The 19771-nt window shown below is 36.4% G+C and overlaps 1 protein-coding gene across 3 annotated transcripts in view; it reads left to right on the top strand.

The window, feature by feature from the left end:
* Positions 1-12029, top strand: part of CCDC50 (coiled-coil domain containing 50) — a 74991-nt gene extending 62962 nt beyond the window's left edge. Inside the window, exons 8-12 of one of the 3 annotated variants that reach the window (XM_033127776.1) lie at positions 512-556; positions 664-768; positions 2998-3077; positions 6358-6464; positions 9596-12029. In XM_033127776.1, coding sequence (XP_032983667.1) covers positions 512-556; positions 664-768; positions 2998-3077; positions 6358-6464; positions 9596-9615 — 357 coding nt within the window. In that variant the 3' untranslated portion in view covers positions 9616-12029. The remainder of the gene's footprint in view (positions 1-511; positions 557-663; positions 769-2997; positions 3078-6357; positions 6465-9595) is intronic. The other 2 variants (XM_033127786.1, XM_033127767.1) reach the window with 2 other exon arrangements.
* Positions 12030-19771: the final 7742 nt, after the last annotated feature.

Here is a 19771-nt window from a genome sequence, read left to right as displayed (position 1 = left end):
GCACAGTTTCCCCATAGAAAGTAATGCAAAATGGATTAATCAGTTCCAGACCTTTAAAATCAACCCCTAAAATTGCAAATTTAGCATGAATTTTACTATCTAATGATATCATAGATCCATAACATTTACGGCATTCATAAACCGAAATGTTTGTCAACAGAGACATTCGAAAACCCAAGTACCAATATATAACCCTCGATCAGTTGAGAAGCTGATACCTTTTTTACTGGTGGGAAAATCAAAACAACAGGAATAGTGTTTATTTTTATTTACTGAGTAAGCATTAGCAATAGAATTCCATATCTTTGTCTCCACGTTATTCAGATAATTCTCTAAGAATCTGCAGAATTTGATAAAAATAGACCCTGTTCTGGCTGGTGAAAATATACCATCCGATTACCAACTTAATCACAACTAGTTTAAAATACCAGTTTATTTTTCTGTAAGATTTTAAAAAATGGATGGTGTACATTTCAATTCAATTATTCTTTTTATGTTTTCTATACCACAGGCTACGCAGGTAGACATGAGAGCAGCTCAGGTAGCCCAGGATGAGGTGAGTTCAAGTTAGTCAAAGAGTTGGTTTAGCCAATATTCTTTGGAAATACCTGGTTATTTTCTGCCCGAAACTCTTGTAATCAATATTGACTGGATTTTGTTTAGGAAATTGCTAGACTTCTAATGGCTGAAGAAAAGAAAGCTTACAAGAAAGCCAAGGAACGGGAGAAATCATCACTGGACAAAAGAAAGCATGACCATGATTGGAAGGTAGGACCTGTTTTTTGCCCCCTCTCCTTTTCCGACTCTCTCCCCCACTCCAGTTCAAGCTGTTGTCTCTCAGTCTAGTTGTGTAGGACACAGCTCCCTGGCCCATGCTGGGATTATGAGCCTTGCGCTCCGCCGGCTGAAGCAGTTGGTCGCCAGTCGTCGGTTGGCCTCTCACAGCAGCTGCCAGTCACCCACACTGGCTGCCAGCCACTCACGCTGGCCACCAGCTGCTCCTGGCAGAACACAGTAGCCCATGGCAGCTCATCGCAGCCCATGGCAGCTCACACCGAACTCCGGCTGCTCACAGCAGCCCAGCTCCACGAGAGCTGTTGATCACAGTCTTAGCTATAGGGGGTGCAGCTCACTGGCCCGTGTGGGAATCGAACTGGCGACCTCAGCATTAGGAGCACGGCTCTCCAACCACCTGAGCCACCGGGCCAACCCTGCTTGGTTTTTAATTAGAAGTAAAATTAGAAATGGCAAGGGGACTCTGCTTTCAGGGTAAGCTCTGTAAATACACATATTTAGATTATACAAATTATCTTTATCGCCTGTGTGAACCTGACTTGTAAAAGTTGTTTCACTATGAAAAATCATACTGAATTCTTGAAAGTAACCAGGTAAAAAGTTACTGCTGAGATGGAAAAACTCATTCCATTGATTTTAAGACCAACTGAGTCTCAAGTGCCTCTGGTCATGAGCAATCTTAGTTTTTGTTGCTTCTGGGAGATGGTAGCATGTTGACATGCTGTCAGGTTTCCACAGTGGCCTTTTCTTCCTCTCTCTACTTTCCCTCTCTGCTTATATTGTGCTTCATCCCTGATCGGGTGGTTACCAGCGTGTCTGTTTCCTCTAATATAACTTGATCTGTGACAGACTGACAGATATCTTATCACCAGCAATCACTGCTTGTGTCAGAGCATAAGAACTGTCTGGCATGAGCTTAACTGTTGTCTTCCCCTCATTAATCAGAAATAGTAGGAAAATAGTGACTGCAATTCATTCTGCTCCAAAATAATCTAATTGTGGTATATGGTGGTAGCAAGTTTGATTTAAGAGCCTTTTTCTCATTAGTTACTGTGTGCAAGGCATCCTTCTGGACTTACAGGGAAAGACAAAGATATATTTTCCTCATAATAATACATAATGTGGAGAGGAAGACTAACTGGATACCTAACAAATACATGGTCAAGCTAGTGGATGAAAGCATAATGGAAGAACAACAGGAGGCGTGGGAGAATTCGTACAGTAAAGGCTTTCTAGGGCAGGAGCTTGTACTAGGCCTGGAAGGATGTAATTAGGGTGTGTATCCACTGTTCTCTCTCTCTCTCTCTCTCTCTCTCTCTCTCTCTCTCTCACAAATTCCTCCCTTGGGCCTCTCGTCCTTTCTGAGCCTTGGCTCTGAGGTAAAAGAGCAAATAGAAACCATGATAATAGTATTGCTCTATTTCCTGTTGCTCAGTTACCCAGTTGTCTAAAAACAAATGAAAGTACTATTTCCATGTAATTATTTATATTCATCTCCTTCTTTTGCCCTCTTAGTAACTCAGGATTTTTCCTAACAGACCTATTTCACTTTTAATAGAAGCCTTCCCAAACGCTTTTACCTAAACAAATCCACAGATAATTGCCCAAGAGTTACTCAATTTTTTGTTAACCCAGCTATCAAGGAGTAGGTATTTTTAAGGATTACAAATCGGGAAAGTAAGAGGGGAAGGGCACATTTGTAGCAAGTATCAGAACCTCTGTGCTTTCTCCATTTTTTGACTGGTTCTGGTACAGTTCCTCTCCTGGAAAAGTTGCCTTAAATGCGCCTTAGTTTTCTGGCTTGAAACATCATCATCCCTAAGTCAGGTGTTCAGAAATAAATTGAAGAGCACACACCTAGATTCCACAGAGTAGATTCCACCAGTTCTCGTGACCTGCTGTGCAGCTATTATGTTACTAATGCACAGCCCTGTTGGGGAGCCTGTTTGGGTGTCTTCGCCCACTCATCTGGCTGCACTCACAGCCTCCAGCATGCCTTTGGGACTAGAATTTTGTTTTCCTATCTGAGTGGCTGTATGTAAAAAATATTTTGAGTTCCTCAACTGAATGTAAGTAACCTGAAATTACTAAATGAGAGTTTGACATGATTTAGATATTTTCTAAACCTAATGTTTTCTTTGTTTGCTGTTCTCTCTCTCTCTCTCTCTCTCTCTCTCTCTCTTTGTTTTTTTCTGTTCATAGCCCAAAACAGCTAAATCAACACACTCGAAGTCAAAAGAGAGTGATGAACCTCACCGTTTTAAGAATGACAGGCCAGCACGGTAAGTTGACACCTGCAAAGGAGAGTGAGGAACTTGCCATTGGGGTGAGTAAGGAGATGCTGTAGCCTGAAAAGAGCATTTGTTCTTTGGAGAGGAGTTCCAGAAATCTGCAGTTGTGAGGTGGTATCAGTTCTTGTGATTAAAAAAAAAAAAAAAAAATTATTGTCTTAAATTCTGAGAAGATGAGGAATTTCACAGAAACTGCGGTGTAGAAAGGAAGGCCATGTTTTTTGTTAGGACGAGTTTTTGTCTCTGGATTCACTGAACTGATGCCCTCAATTAAGAAGGGATGAATTTAACCATTTTCCTAAGTAAAATCTCAGGTTTTAAATTTTTACTGAGTTTCATGATCACATTGGTGTGTGCCTGACATTTACACACGCTTAAGTTCATTTTGGTGTGCGTCTCAGCATCCTGAGCAATACTCATTTGAGTCATTGCAGCCTCTTCTGAATCCCAGCAGGCCATGCTGCGGGGGCTATGGTGTGTGTGCTTCCTGACTTCTCTCAGACAGACTGGGGTCATAGTCATGGAGCAGCTGCAGTCTTTCCACCTCAAGCGTCCACCTTTAAGTCTCTGGGGAAGCAATTTTTTTTTTTTTTTTTTTTTGTAATTTGTTGTTCTGTTGCTTTTCAAAAGAAAATATGATTGGCAAAGGAGAGAACATTAAATAGAAAAAGACAAAGATAACACTAAATCTGAATTTTGAAAACTCTGAATTATTAAAACATTGAATTTCAGTCCTGATTTTTAAAAATATATTTCTTCTTAAAACGTAAGTTTTATCACACTGAAAAACATACACTGTTTTTGCCATTTATTGCCCACACTTAGGCTGCGAGGCTTGTTTCTTTAAAGTCAATATATTTAGTATCCTTTAAAAGACATACTGTATTTTTAAATTCATGGGCTTTCAGAAGATAAATACCCTTCAGAAAATTATATCAGGTTTGTAAAGCTCTTAGGGCAACAGTAGTATAGTCTGACTAATTATATACAATTGGTTCTTCTTGTAGCTTTTAGTTAAACACTTGCCAGTTTTTAAAGCAGATTTTAGTACTACATAGTTTAGTTTTATTTGCATCCCTGCAATATCTAAGTGAAATAACAACTAATCTATTCTGAGTAAGTAAATAGCTGTGGTTTATTATGCTTTTTTTGGTCAAATGAATTAAAACCATCTTTAGAGTTACATTCCATCTTCAAAGTCCATGGACTTTTTAGAACACTAATAACTTTGACAGCAGATAAGAGAACAATCTGTAATAGCTATTTAAAAAGGCTTATATGAAATTCAAAACAAGTTTCTGGAATCTAATAAGTACTCTTAAAAATATTTGGCCTATTGTAAGAATGAATAATCAAATGATCCTGTATTAATAGTGGTTATTATAAGTAAGTGAAAAGTGACTTGTGACTAGAACTGAAGTCTTTTTTGACCTGAGTGGAACATTTGTCTTTAAATATAATTTACAGAAATACATAAATGACAAAACAAAAATTAAGAATTTTATGAAATCTGTGGGTTTGTTCATAGTTAGAAATTAAAGCCTATCGTCTTATGCTTTCCTTTCATGGCTGAAAGGTTTAATTAGCCATTTTAACAGAAATAAATGGTTTCAAGGATTGAAAAATATGGATCTTCCTGGGTCGAGATGTTTACTTCAGTGTAGTAGTAATCGTAGTAGAGGGGAAGCACATTCTCAGGTAGAGCTTGTAGCATTCGTGGATAAAATTCAGTTTCTTTGTCAATTATAAGATTTCTACTCTTCTAAGGAAATAGAGAACCAGTTGGCAGTCTGAATTAATTTTGCCTCTTTGTAATTGGAAAAAGTTTCAACCCAAGTTCCAAATTGTTTCAATTATCGGATTTTATACTGGTAATAATACTCTTGATATTTTCATTCTTCTCTCACATGTAGTCTTGAATGAAGGTGCTACTGCCGTTAATTAGAAATACATACCTTTGTAGCAGAACATAATATAGTAGTTAAGAGCACTGGTTTTGAAGTCCAGTTGAATTTGAGCCATGGCTCTGCCACTTAACAACTGTGTGAACTTGGACAGGTCACTTACCTCATTTTACCTACCTAATCTCACGCTAGAATATGTGTGTGGTAGTTACCATGCAGACTAGTCTTGAAAGTTAATTGACCTGATCAAAGTAGAACCCATAGCAAAGTCCTCACTATATATACCGTTTATATCCCATGCTGACCCTTCCAGGCGCTGAATACCCAGAGACCTACTGCTTGGGGACAGGGTGAGAAATTTGGAAACACTTGCCTTTATTTTCATATGACAGAGCCCATTGCACCAAACTAAATATAACTTTCCAAACTTCAGAATTCTTATGCTTTCCAGATTGTGTGTGTGTGTATATTTATATATATATATATATATATATATATATATATATATATATATATATATATATATATATATATATATATATAATTGCATAAAACATCCTACAACATGGTTATATATTGACAGATCTTGATCATGTGGTTTCATGCTTTAATGCAACATTTGAGTACACCTTTGGGAAACAACAAAAAAGGAGAGATTTTCTTTTTTCTTAATCTTCATTAAATCCGAATGTTGGCAGAAGTCTGTTACATGGTTAAAATAAAAAGTTTAGAGTAGTAAAAATTTCCCAATGTTTTTTACATTGTTTTCTTTTGACACAAAAAGTTGCAAATATGATTCCCCTTTCTTTCTTTAAGCTCTGCTGTGCCACCTAGTGGATTAAGGATCTTTGTTGTAAATTTTATATGTTGACCAATGTCCCCTCCTTCTCTCTCCTCTTTCCTTTCTTTCCTCCTCCTCCTCCCTCCTCATCTGCTGCCCTCTCTTCCCTTTTTCCTTTCTTCCTTCCTTCCTTCCTTCCATAACTTTCTTTATTATTTTCTTCCTTTCTATCTTTGCCATTCTTCCTCTTTTTCTTCGTAAAACCTGCCAAAATAAATTTTTCATTAATGACAGTGATCACATCTCATTAATCTTTGTTTCTGTAGCCATTAGCACAGTGCCTCACACATATTAGGTGTTCAGAAATAATGTGTATTTTTTTTTTAAATTATGTGCTTCAAAACAAAGGAACAATAAGATTAAATGATGTATCCAAGGTCATACAACTGGCCAGGAACTAAAACGAGGATTCTGAAACATTCTGATTTCACATTTGTACCAAAAATGTTTTCACCATGGGATCCAATGAATGGTGGAATTGTAGTCATCACACTTAGAATCTCTCTAAATTCAGACTTCCTTTCAGGCCACCACCACCTACCATGACAGATGCTGAGGATTTGGATTACACTCATGTTACAAACCAGCATAATTCCACACGTCTTTTCTCAAAATCAGAGTCCTCTCATAAAGGTAAGAAAAATATATACGGTCAGGTTTAGGATCTTTTTAAATAATCCCCGTGCTATGGTGGAAAAATCAAATCCTATCTTATAGATCACTAGAGTGGAAAAACAAATTATCCTTTCTCTCAACAGACTATAATATTCTTCATTTATTAAAAAGCAAACAAAAAACATTAAAAAAAAACAACAGAAACAAAACACCTTAAATTGAATGCCAGTTTTCCTGTGTATTTGCATTTTCCTCCAGAAAGAGCTCATTGCTTTCATCAGATTCTTAAAGGGTGGCCATGTCCACTGTTTAGATCCACCAGGGTTTTTCTTTTCTAGCTCTTGTTTCGTCTCCCCACGACTCTTTATTAGACTTAAAATACTCACTAACATAGACACAGCCCACAAAATTCTTACGCAGAAGAAAAATGGGGCAAGGAAAAAACATGAGATCTAAGATGGACCAGATCTTTAAAATGAAAGGAGTTGAGTGTAGTTGCTCTTCAAATCATATGCATTCGCTTATGTGTATTTTTATGACAGTCATAAAATGAGGTAACAAAAAAGTTTCTTCATTTCCTCATCTAAAAATGGACGTGATTTTCATAATGTCAGCATTGTCAGGATCATAGAAGTAAAATATATGAAAGCAGATTGCAATAATCTTTACAAATATTAGGTCTTATTGATGTTTACAATGTGTTACAATTTTTGAAGATTTCTTAGATAGTGTTTTTATTATCCTTTGCCAAATCCAATGGTAGCCTTGCCAAACTTCTTTTTCTGCAGTCATTATGAAATACCATTGTACAGGTGCCACTCCAGATTAGTTAAATCACAATTTCAAGGGGTGGGGGTGTTGCTAGGTATTTGTTTTTTTTATAAAGTTCCCCTTCCCCCCCCCCATTCTAACATTCATCCAACATTGAGAATGAGGCAAAAGACATTATTTAAAGATGGGATAAATTGGACTTTATCAAAAAACCCATACAGTGCAATTTCCGTCTTTTGGGGGCCTTTTCACCATCCCTGGTTTAACTGGAAATAGTTCATGATTTCTTTTTTCTCAAACTATATACATGCATTACTTTTTAGGGGGTGCCTTCATGTTCTTGACATATATTTGATACGTAATATTAAAATAACACAATGATTCTTACTAAAATTTATTGAGGTGACAATGGTCAATAAAACTACATAGCTTTCAAGTGTATAATTCTATAATATGTCACATAATGATTCTATGTACAAATATAATCAAGAATGAATAAAACATGAACCACTTGAAATGCATAGAAATAAAGATAAATTATTTTGCCTGAGCAGGGAGAAAAACAGAGTTTCAAAGATCCCCCCAAAAATTTATTTTTTAAAATAATTTTTAAAAGTTCCAGTTACAGTTGACATGCAATATTATATTAGTTTCAGGTGTCCAACATAGTGATCAGACATTTATGTAACTTACGACATAATCACCCCAAATATAAGTCTAATACTCAGCTAGCGCCACACAGAGTTATTGCAATATTATTGATTATAGTCCCTATGCTGCACTTTACGTTCGTGTGACTGTTTCATAACTGCCAATTTGTACTTCTTAATTCCTTCACCTTTTTCACCCATCTCCCCTATCCCTCTCCCATCTGGTAACCATCAATTTGTCCTGTGTATCTATGAGTCTGTTTCTGTTTTGTTTGTTCATTTATTTCTTAGATTCCACATGTAAGTGGAATCATATGGTATTTGTCTTTCTCTGACTTATTTCACTTTGCATAATATGCTTTAGATTCATCCACGTTGTTGCAAATGGCAAGATTTCATTTTTATTTTATGGCCAGTATTCCTTTGTGTATATATACCACCTCTTCTTTATCCATTTGTCTACGGGTAGACACTTATGTTGCTTTCATGTGTTAGCTATTGTATTATAAATAATGCTATAGTGAACATGGGTTTCATATATCTATTTTAATTAGTGTTTTGGGTTTCTTTGGATAAATCCTCAGAAATGGGGTTGCTGGGTCCTATTTTTAATTTTTGAGGAACCTCCATACTGTTTTCCATAGTGGCTGCACCAATCTGCAATCCCACCGTCAGTGCATAACGGTTCCCTTTTCTCCACATCCTCGCCAACTTTTGTTGTTTGTTGATTTACTGATGTTAGCCATTCTGTCAGGTGTGAGGTGATAATCTCATTGTGGTTTTTATTTGCATTTCTTTGATGATTAGTGACTTTGAGCATTTTTTCATATGTCTGTTGTCCATCTGTATGTCCTCTTTGGAGAAATGTCTATTCAGGTCCTCTGCCCATTTTTTAATCAGATTGTTTGGGTTTTTTGATGTTAAGTTGTATGAGTTCCTTATGTATTTTGGATATTAACCCCTTGTGGGATATATCACTGGCGAACATCTTCTCACATTCAGTAGGTCGTCTTTTCCTTTCTGTTGATGGTTTCCTTTGCTATGCAAAAACTTTTCATTTTGATATAGTTCCGTTTGTTTATTTTTTCTTTTGTTTCCCTTGCCTAAGGATATACATCCAAAAAATGTTGCTAAGAGTGTGTCAAAACTCTTTGACAAAAATGTGTCAAAGAGTTTACTACCTTTGTTTTCTTCTAGGAGTTTTATGGTTTCAGGTCTTACATTTAACTCTTTAATCCATTTTGAGTTTATTTTTTTTTATATATGATGTACAAAGGTGTTTTGGTTTCATTTTTTTTTTTTGCATGTACCTGTCCAGTTTTCCCAACACTGCTTATTATAAAGAGACTGTCTTTACCCCATTGTATACTCTTACCTCCTTTGTCATAGATTAATTGACCATATGGGTTTGTTTCTGGGCTCTCCACTCTATTTCATTCATCTGTGTGTTTGTTTCTATGCCACTACCATGCTGTTTCATTTCTATAGCCTTTCATTACTATAGTTTGATGTCAGGTAGTGTGATACCTCCAACTTTGTTCTTTCTCAAGATTGCTTTGGCTATTCAGGGTCTTTTGTGGTTCCATATAAATTGTAGGATTATTTGTTCTAGTTCTGTGAAAAATGCCATTGGTTTTTTGATAGAGATTGCATTGAATCTGTAGATTACTGAGTTTCAAAGATTTTTTTTCCTTAATGGTGTTTCTTCTTTTTTCTTCCCCTCCCCAGGTTTCCATTATAAGCAGTAAAAACCTAGGAATCTGCCTTGAAAACGGACTCACTGTAGCCAATATTACTGGATGATACAGAATGCATTCCGTGCTTATTTTTTCCTCCTATGTTGTATTCTGGGGATTTATCCTGAAGTATTTTTCTGACCATAAATAATTTTAATTCATTAAAAATGTTTTAATTATTTCTGATCACTTGGGCAGTACAAGAAAATCTAGCTTCTGAATATTGACCACCTCTATGCTGCATATGCTTCCTGGGATTTAGTATCTAAGAGATCTATAAAATGCCATTTTTGTTAGGTATGGTGTATTGGTATCTAGGGACTAGGATTTATTTAGCAATTAGAGTTTTGTGATGATAACTATCAAGGTAAAACATAATGTTTGGATACAATGCAGAATAAAAAAATATAAGAAATAGCTTTTTTGGTGCACTAGTGTATGATATATTGAGAGACAGAGCCTTTTGCTTTTTGTAGTCTTTAGGAAAACAAAGGAATCACAACCATAAAGTATTTTAAAAAAGAAAAAGAAAAAGAAAACCAAGCATTTGGAACATTTGTAAATATTACTCTGACTACCAGACAGAACTTTAAAGGTTTTGCACATCCTTCTAAACCCTCCAGGGAGAATTGACCTAGATGTCATTCTCTGACAGGTTCTTTGCTATTGCTTCCTTAATAGCAAGACTTTCTGAAGCCTCTAGGCATCGCTCATTTATTAGTATTTATTGGCAAAAATTTAATTCTATGATATTTTAACTCAGGTCTGTGTAAAGTCAACTAAAAATGAAAAATTTTCTATCCCTTCTCTTATTTTACATTTATTTACAAAGCCACGGCAAATGGAATTGGGAAGGTGTTTACATAAGTGGAGATGCCATTATTCTCTCTTGTTGCAGAAGTTTTCCTCTTGCTTAAAAAACATAGCAGTATTTCTTGGCAACCTCTCAAAAATATTTTGCGTATCTGTCAATTAGATTAATGTTACATGAAGTTGATAAAGTGGTTCTTTATCCAAGTATTTGGTTCTACGCATTCGTTAATGACACATGGTCATTTGATCCTTTATAGAAGACCTTTAAACTCCTCTTCAAGAAATCTAGTCTTCTAATCTTAAGGAAATGCTTATTTTCCTATACTAGTTACCACAAATGGCAATCATGCTATATGTATAAATAATATCCCGTCAGCTTGACTTCCTATTATTTTTCATTGTATGAATATGACATTTTTGGCATTCTAGTATGCTAGTATGGTGTTTGTTTTGGAAAGAAATATATAAGTGACTAGAGAAAAAGTTGTTAATCCATTCTTTTCCCACTGGGAAATGCCTTCCTTTTGCCTTATCTTTCCAGATGGTCTATAAAGTAGGGCAATATTCAGGAAGCTATTTAGAGTAGTTTCTGAGATTGGATTTGGGTCTTTCATTTTGAGAAAGATCTTTAGTTTCATACAGCTTTTGGACTGTAGGAACTTGGGTATAAGATATCTAAGAGTTAAGTTTTGGGGAAATGATACAGAAACAAAATCCTATAGAAGATAGTTATTTCAGGGAACTAGGGAAAGGGATGATAACAGGACTTTGAATGGCCATGATGAAATGAATGAAGAAAAGTCTTCATTTAGTCAAGGGAAACAGAAGAGCGGTCCTGGCCTCAAGTCAGCTCCCAGAGGGTGGTTTCAATATCCAAAGCTTAGGCCTTATTGACTTCTAGTAATGTTCTGTTTTTCTTTGTCTGCCCTGTGATTTTGCTTCATGTTTTTAGAAGTTTTTATAGTAGTTTTACAGAAAAAAAAAAACTATTTTTATTTGATAATTAGGCAAATGGACAATATCATTTGCCATATTTTTATTTTATAAATGTTTATTTTTCTATCATGCAATGATTGGTTTTACTTTTACAATTCTGTATTCCTCTTGCCTCTCATGTATTTCATCCAATTATATTTATTATTGTAAAATGCTACCGGGATATATTTCATTCAAAATATCATGCCACTTCACACTTAACCAGGATGTTAGAGTTTCAGCTGTCTTAGGAAGTGATCAAGTGTGATATTTCCCTTGTGACACCCAATTCAGCATCTATATTGAAAATTTGATTTTTTAAAAGTTTTTAAAAGATTACAATTTAACAATATTTATTTTTTTTTTGTAAAACAAACGCTTTCTAAAGCATATCAGTAATTCGTTCCCTGTGAGTAAGGAGACAAATCAAACTCAACCAGTTAAGTCCTCTTGTTCTTATTCAAGTAATGTAATTATTATCTTTGAGACTGTAGAAGCAAGTAAAAACTGTATGTTAAGGAACTACCAAACACTCTTCACTGTGTTCTCTGCTTTTCACTTTGTCATTTTTATATAAATGTGAACACATTTATTTTGTTCCTGTTCCTACTGCTGGAACACATGCAATTTAAGCATACTGTACTGTGTTCTAATGTTGTGATGTAAACTAATATTTCTGGCCTTGGAAAATCTTTATTTCTATACCTCTGTTCTCTGGAGGCCACGCTCTCTTAACACCAGTATTGCTGAATGAGCACAATATATGTTAAGGAGTTTTATAAGGCTACTGGACATATACATCCACGCCCCACAGCCTAACTTTTTGTAAGTCATTGCCTGGGAAAGCAATGTGAGATAAGGTTAGATTAAACAATCTGAGTTGAAAAAAATTTAACTGTAGTGTCAAACCATTGTCGGACATAATTATTTTATTGGGAAACTGGTTAGTTGCTACTACACATGCTTTAAAGGAACATTGAAATTTTTAGAAAGTGACTTTGCATACCATTGAATTACTGTTTCTCAAGTGACTTTACAATAACCAGCAACAGACTAATGAACTGCGAGAAAGACCGTGGCTTTTGATCACAGAGACACAGCTAACTTAGAAAAGACAGATGTGGATAGATACTCCCAGGAGAAGAACCTGTTCAGAATGGCAGTGGCCACTTGGCATCTAGAACAGTATATGTGACCAAAGTGTGTGACCCTGGGCCTTGTGTTCCACTGAACTCACAGAAAAGTATGAACTGGACCCATTTTTTCCTTTCTTCTCTACTGTGGCCTACGGCTGAACTGGATGATGAATAAATTCATTGCTGAGTTTGTCCATACTTATCCCTCAATGTCAGGACTTTTTGGTATAAAAATAATTAACTTTTAACTGATAATTATTTTTCTTTAATACTGTCAAATATTCTCTAAATTTTGTCTTGTGCCAGATTGTTCTTTGGAAACACCTACTATAATATGGTGCATTCAGTTTACCACACAAGTGGTTAACATTTTTAGGGCCTTGATTTTTAATGAGTGTTGCCTTTGTATAAAAATCACTTTGGGGAATACCAAGATTATTAATTTATTCAGTGATGATTTTCTTGAAAGATAACTGGTAATTGGCTGTAAACCTTTCGCCTAATGAAAGGACAAGACCCCTTCGTACTTAGCTTACTAAAGGACTGAGAATAGAGTAGAACTTGCATTCAAAGGCCTTTTCCTGTTTGGCAAAACAGTATTTACGTAGGGAAATTTAATGTAAAAGGGAATACTGATCAAGTAGATTTCACTACATCGTATGCCATATTCTGATAACATCAGCATTTTAGAAACAATCATAAAGAATCAAAATCTATTCTTTTAGCCAAAAGGACAAAAACAGATTTTTAAAGTACTTTGTTCATTACTTACTGCGCATGGAGAAGTGACTAGATAAAATGGTCCCATTTTCTCCTCACATCTGGTGGTGCCTATGAGTCTTAAAGCCATAACTGCTTTATCTTAACTGCTAGAATCCTTTTTTCCCCTTAGCTAGAATCCTTATTTCCCCATAGTAGGTATTAGGGGCAGGGAGAAGCAAACTGGAGACTGTCCTGAGAATGCTGCATGGGCACAAAGTCATCCAAACTTTTGGTGGGAGAATCTTTTATCCCTGATGATACATAGATCCGTAAAGGGAAGAGTTGAGGCTGTCATTGCTCCTGCCATTTACCTGTTGTTGGAATGCTGAAATTTAATTCTAGAGAGGTCAAAAAGGAAGGGGTAAACTGAGAAAATCTCACTTCTATAGAGTCATGTTTCTGTTGAGACCTGCCCTTTGTGCCAGCAATGTGTGTGAGGAGCAGTATTGCCTTAAATTAGTTGGATTCCAACTGAGGTCAGTGTGGTGTACTTCCTATATGTGAATGACTGTCAACTCTCCATTGACATGTAAAATTCCTGGGTGGTCCCCAATCCGCCTTGTCATCCAGAGCTTTGGACCACTCCTCCCACTGAGCCATCATTTCATTTCTGGCTGCCTCTCTGCCTCTCCATGGATGAGCAGTGGCATGACGAAATAGATCGGTAGGAGAGGGAGAGTTTCCTGGCCAGATTCTTCAGGTGATCACTTTCTGACTAATCGAGAGTTGACTGTCTTTTTCCATTACGACTGTTTAGAAGCTACTTTCAAAGGTTCTATCGTGCAGTGAAGTCACTAGTTACTGTTTTGTAAGAATGTCACCAACACTCCTGTGTATTGAAATGCATAACATTAATAACAAAAAGAGAAAACCAAACAAAATAGAGAGATTTACTTGAAATTGGAAATTTGTTGATGTGAAGAGTCTTTCTGTTTTATTACTTTTAAGAAAAAATTAAGCCGGAAAACTTTTGCTGTGGTAGAGAAGACACCAGAATATTTTTTTTTAAGGTTGTATTTGATGCCACAAACTAACACAGTCATGTAAGTAATCATGTTAATTTGTGGAAATGTCTGGTCATAAAAAATTCTCTTTATATATTTGTGAAAACTGCCTAGAAACATGTTTGTAATAGATTTAATATGTTTTTGTGTATTCTCAGCAGGCTAGAAAATGTTTTTCTCTTTTTGAGTAACTCTTCATAGCATAGGGAACCAGCATTATGCTGGCTTCAGCATCTCAGATAAGGACAATTAATTGTGTAACCCAGTGCCCTACTATTTATTGCTGAGGTCCATATATAAAGAACAGAAGAATTGAAAAGACAGGGTTTTAGATACATATTCTTCACAAAAGAACAAAGATTAAGAACAGTGAAGAGAAAAAGTTGAAAGGATATACTGTTACACATCATATACTTAGGATATGTTTTAGTTGCACTGAATTTCAGATCATAATTGCTAAAATAGTTTCTAGCTGTGAAATTTAGCGAGAGAGTTTTTGATGTCAGAATTTTTTTAAATTTTCTGATTGAATAAGTCTCTGAAATCCCCGTAGGCTGTAACTTCAGCTCTTGGTATAAACTGAAAGCCAAATGCTCTTTCTCAGAAATAGCTATATTTTTCACCTGCCTCTTAAAGGCAACCCAGTATTTATTCCATGAAGTATGATCCATAATGAGGTACAGTGGGAAGATAGCATGTAAAAATGATGATCCAAAATGAGAATTCTCTAATGGAATTTTCCTTAAGAATCCATCCCAGCACAACACTGTATTTTGAAAAGGTGCTGAATTATAAACTACAAGCGTTTGCTCATATAAAGCAAGTTGCTCAGGACATTGAGGTGGTGCTGTCCTTTGTCTTATAATTTGGAAAGGTTCTCTCTTGAGAGATGACTACATGATGCCCAGGTGGTTTCGGGTTCTTTGGGAAGGACCCCTTTGCCATTTGGAATGTGGGTATGTTTGAAAACAAGTGAGACATTATCCCAAGTGCTTCTATTCATTTGTCGCCAAGCCCCAGAGGGAAAGACCGCTTTGAAATAATTACTTCATGGAACTGGGGAGAACCTGACTGGAATGCAGTCACCTGTCTGAGGACAGAAAACAGAGACCACCTCAGACGACATGCCTATCTAGAGATTAAGTGAAACTGTGAGGGGCACGTTGTGGGTGCCTTAACAGTGGTGGGTGGGGGGTGTTGGTGGAGGCACACGCCCGTCTAGACGAGGCCAACGGGAACGGTCCGTTTCTGTTCACCTGCACGCAGCGCGAGTGGTTCCTGCGCGTGGCCTAACTGAGGAGGAGAAACATGGTGCTGGTGACCTTCATGTGTCTTGGGAGGTTGAAGTGGTAACGTCATTGGGACTCCAGTCCACACCTCCCTGAAATGCCACTTACACATCTACAGTAATTCATCTATGCAAGCTTCTGTTTTTATGGTCTGTGTTTTACACCTGTCCCATTGGATTCTTTAAACATCAGGATTAACATCGATATGAGTAATTTTTAAACCAAAGTATTGTATAAGTGTGTGTGCTTGTTTTCCTGGATGGTTTGAAGCAAACACCAATCTTGTCCTTCTCTCTTAATAAAGTCATTTGTTAAGTCGGTGGCCTCTGACTCCTGTTTTCTTTATTCCGTTCAAGGACTTGGGGAATTCTGGGAGTTTTGTTCCTTCTTCTTTACAAAATAAACCTAATAGAGCTTTGTTTAATTGCAGTAAAGTTTTCTCCTATTCCAGTTCTGTCCCCTTTCTGTAACCACGTATAACATCATACTTAGGCCTAGTATATTCCAATTCTTGACAAATACACCCAAGTCTAAAATTGGTTATAGAAGTGGCTTTGCTTTGTGTGGTGGTGGTGGCTTGGCTAATGCATTTGAAGGAAAAAAATATGTGCATGTTCATCCAATAATCCAAATATTAAGATCCCATGAGTGCAGCAACTCAGTCTGCACTATACATGACACTCCATGGATTCTGAAAGTAGGTATTAGTAGCAACCGTTAACATTTTACCTTCATAAGACTTGTTTCATCTTACTTGGTTTGCTAGAATACGACGTCAAAAGTGATTCTGCAGAAATTTAGCAGGTTACTTAAAAATAAGATACCATTTTCAGTGACTGTTAAATTGATTATTAAAGAAGTCACTATTTAATTTCCCTGGGCCATATTTTCTACGCCTCACCTTCTTTTCTGGCAAATATAGGGAATCCGGATGACCTCCATTACATATCTCTACCAGTTAGATGCCCAAGGACTGCCAGTGATGTACAGATGTTATTTTATTTAGTTGAAGAAAGTTTGTATGTTGACTTCAGCCTTCAGTTTCTAAAGAATTTGAGGATGAAAGTTGCCAGTGAAAAAAGTTGACACATCTAGATGCTAACTTAAAAATTTAAATATGTAATTAAGGTCGCTTCCTTCAATCTGTGGCAGGAGGTGCCTCATATGATTGGGTAGATATGACTAAGCCTGTCAGGCTTTGGCCAGGTGGTGTGGACAGGTAGCACCTAGAAAGACCCTCCTTAAAACAGGCAGCCAGAAGAACGTTACCCAAACCCTACACCTTGGAAATTTGGAGAAATCTTTTACAGGGCTTTGGACTATTAGAAGTCATAGGGTAGAGATTTGAAGAGAATTTCAGCCCCATTTCAAGTGGCAGAGAGAAACCACGTGTTGCCTCCTCCCATCATATCTGAGTTGCATGCTTAAGCAAAGTACAGCAATAAAGTCAGTGTACTAAAGAAACCAGCAGGAGTAAGGAGACCTGGGTTCCAGTCCTGGATCTGTGGAGAACTTGCTTTGGGACCTTGGGTCACCAGTTACCCTCTGTACCTCCGTTCCTTTACTAATAAGCATGTTGCAGGGAGAAATGGTGATCTTTAAGCACCCCTTCGGGTCTAACATTCTAGGATTCTTGCTGTCAAGGGCTGTTAAGTTTTATTTTATTTTTTTATTTATTTATTTTTTTATTATTAAAGATACTTCAGAAAGAGAAGAGCCTCATACACTACTGGGGACGTGGAAAGTCACAAGACTTCCTAAGCAATCATTTGAAAGGCCTCATTTCTGATCTTGTGTTCTTTAAAAATAGGTGTCTTTTTTTTGTTGTTTATTTTTGACAACTGCAAATTGTATATGTGCAAGTGTGATGTTCTGATGTATGTGTACATTGTGAAATGATTACCACCATCAAACTAACGAACACATCCACTACCTCTCACAATTACCTGTTTTGTGTGTGTATGTGATGAGAACTCTTGAGATCTACTGTTTATGAATTTCAGGTTTATAATACATTAACTATAGTCACCATGCTGTGCATTAGTCTCCAGAACTCACTCATCTCCTAATCGAGTGTGTGCCCTTTGCAGATCCCGAGTTCCTGACCTCACTGTTCTGCTATCCTAGCTTCACACCAGCACGCTGGCCTTAACCCGCATGTGTTCCTCTAACCAAACTCTCTTATTTTTTTGTCCCCGAGCTTCAAATTCCAGCCCCCTTCATCAAAAGGTCTTTGGATGGTCTGGTGCACTTACGTACCTCCCACTAGCAGACTTCGCTTTCATACTCCCAAAACACACGTTTCTTACCAATTCCTGTGCCAAATTACGCAGATTTGCTTTGGGCCGTGTTAATCATGACGTGCCCTTAATGACACCTGCCACACTTGATTGTTTGGTGTCATTACTTACCCGATATATGCCCGTACTCACTGCTGTCAGTGCCTGCCTGGCTGAAGAAGCCTTTCTTGCAGACCTGCCCAGCTCTTACCCTCCAGGCCTTGGGGGCTCTGAGAGAACTGGGGGCATATGAGTGTGTGTGTGTGTCTATAGGTATTTCTGACATTGGCATTAAAGGTGTTTGTATAAATGACTATGGACTTTTTTGGCTTGGGGAGGTGAGTATCAAGTGGTGTAATTTTTCCTGTTATGGATCATGCAAGAGTATCCAGAAAGTGTCAAGTCTTAAGAACTCTTTGCCTACCTCTATACCCTGAAGGTTTTCTTCTGTATTTTTTTTCACATTTTTAGTTGTAAGTTTTACAGTTAAGTCCTTGATCCGTTTTGAGTCAATTTTTACATAAAAGGTAAGGTTTGCATCAAGGTTTATTATTTTTATTCTTTTTTTTTTTTTTTTTTGCCTGGATGTCCAATTGCTCCAGCGCCATATTTTGAAAAGGCCATCTTTCTTCCACTGAATTACTTTTACACCTTTGTCAAAATCAATTAGCATATATTGTGTGGTTCTATTTCTGGGTTCTCTATTCTTTTCCGTTGATCTATGTGTCTGTCCCTCTGCTAGTACCATGGTCTCATTACTGTAGCTATATAGTAAGTCTTGACATAGGCTAGACCTATTTCTTGCACGTTATTTGATAAAGTTTTAGCTACTCTAGTTCCTATACCTTAGAATATAAATTTTAGAATAATTTTGTATACATCTACAAGAAATATTGCTGGTATTTTCAAATGAATTACATGAAACCTCTCTATCAATTTGGAGAAAATTGACAGCTTTACTGTGTTTAGTCTTTCAGAAAAGACTGGTATGTATCTCCATTTATTTAAATCTGATTTCTTTCAGAAATGTTTTCCAGTTTTCGGCATGTATGCACTGTACATGATTTGCTAGATTTACTCCTAAGTATTTCATTTTTGTGCGATTATAAATTGTATTTTGTGCTTTTCCTTCATTCTGCTAATGTGTATTACATTGGTTGATTTTCTTAAGTTGAACCACCCTTGCATTCCTGGGATAATTTCCACTTACTCATCCTTTTAGCATGATTTTATTTGCTAGTATTATGTTGAGAATTTTGACATTTATATTCATAATGGATATGGGTTTGCAATTTTATTTTCTTGTGATACCTTTATCTAGCTTTGGTGTCAGAGTAATGCTGGCTTTATAGAATGAATTAGTAATCGATACCTCCTCCTTTTTGGAAGTGTTTAGAAAGATTAATGTTAATTACTTAAATATTTGGTAGAATTCAATAGTAAAGCCATCTGATCCTGGGCTTTTTACTGTTGTTGTTGGTTTTGGGAGCCTTAATTACTAATTCAATCTCTTCATTTGTTACAAATCTGTTGAGATTATTTGTTTCTTCTTGAACTGGTTTAGGTAATTTGTGTGTTTCTAGGAATGTGTTCTTTTCATCTAGATTATCTCTTTTTTTGGTGTAGTTTATAGTATTTTCTAATACTCTTTTAGTTTGTTTCTGTAAGTTTGGTAGTAATATCTACACTCATTTCTGATTTTAGTTATTTGCTTCATCTCTATATTTTCTTTGTCACTCTAGCTAAAGGTTTGTCAATTTTGTTGATCTTTTCAAAGAACCAATTTTGGTTTTATTGATTGTCTCTATTGTATTTCTATTCTCTGTATTCACTTTAATCTGTATTATTTCCTTATCATTTTAAGTGCAATGTTTTATTTTCTAGCATTGCAAAATGTAAAGTTAAGTCAT

The sequence above is a fragment of the Rhinolophus ferrumequinum genome, chromosome 2 (genome assembly GCF_004115265.2).
Source record: "Rhinolophus ferrumequinum isolate MPI-CBG mRhiFer1 chromosome 2, mRhiFer1_v1.p, whole genome shotgun sequence".
In the NCBI taxonomy this organism is placed as follows: Eukaryota; Metazoa; Chordata; class Mammalia; order Chiroptera; family Rhinolophidae; genus Rhinolophus; species Rhinolophus ferrumequinum.
The sequence above is the reverse complement of the archived record's forward strand: the minus strand, read 5'-3'. Positions and strand labels throughout refer to the sequence as shown.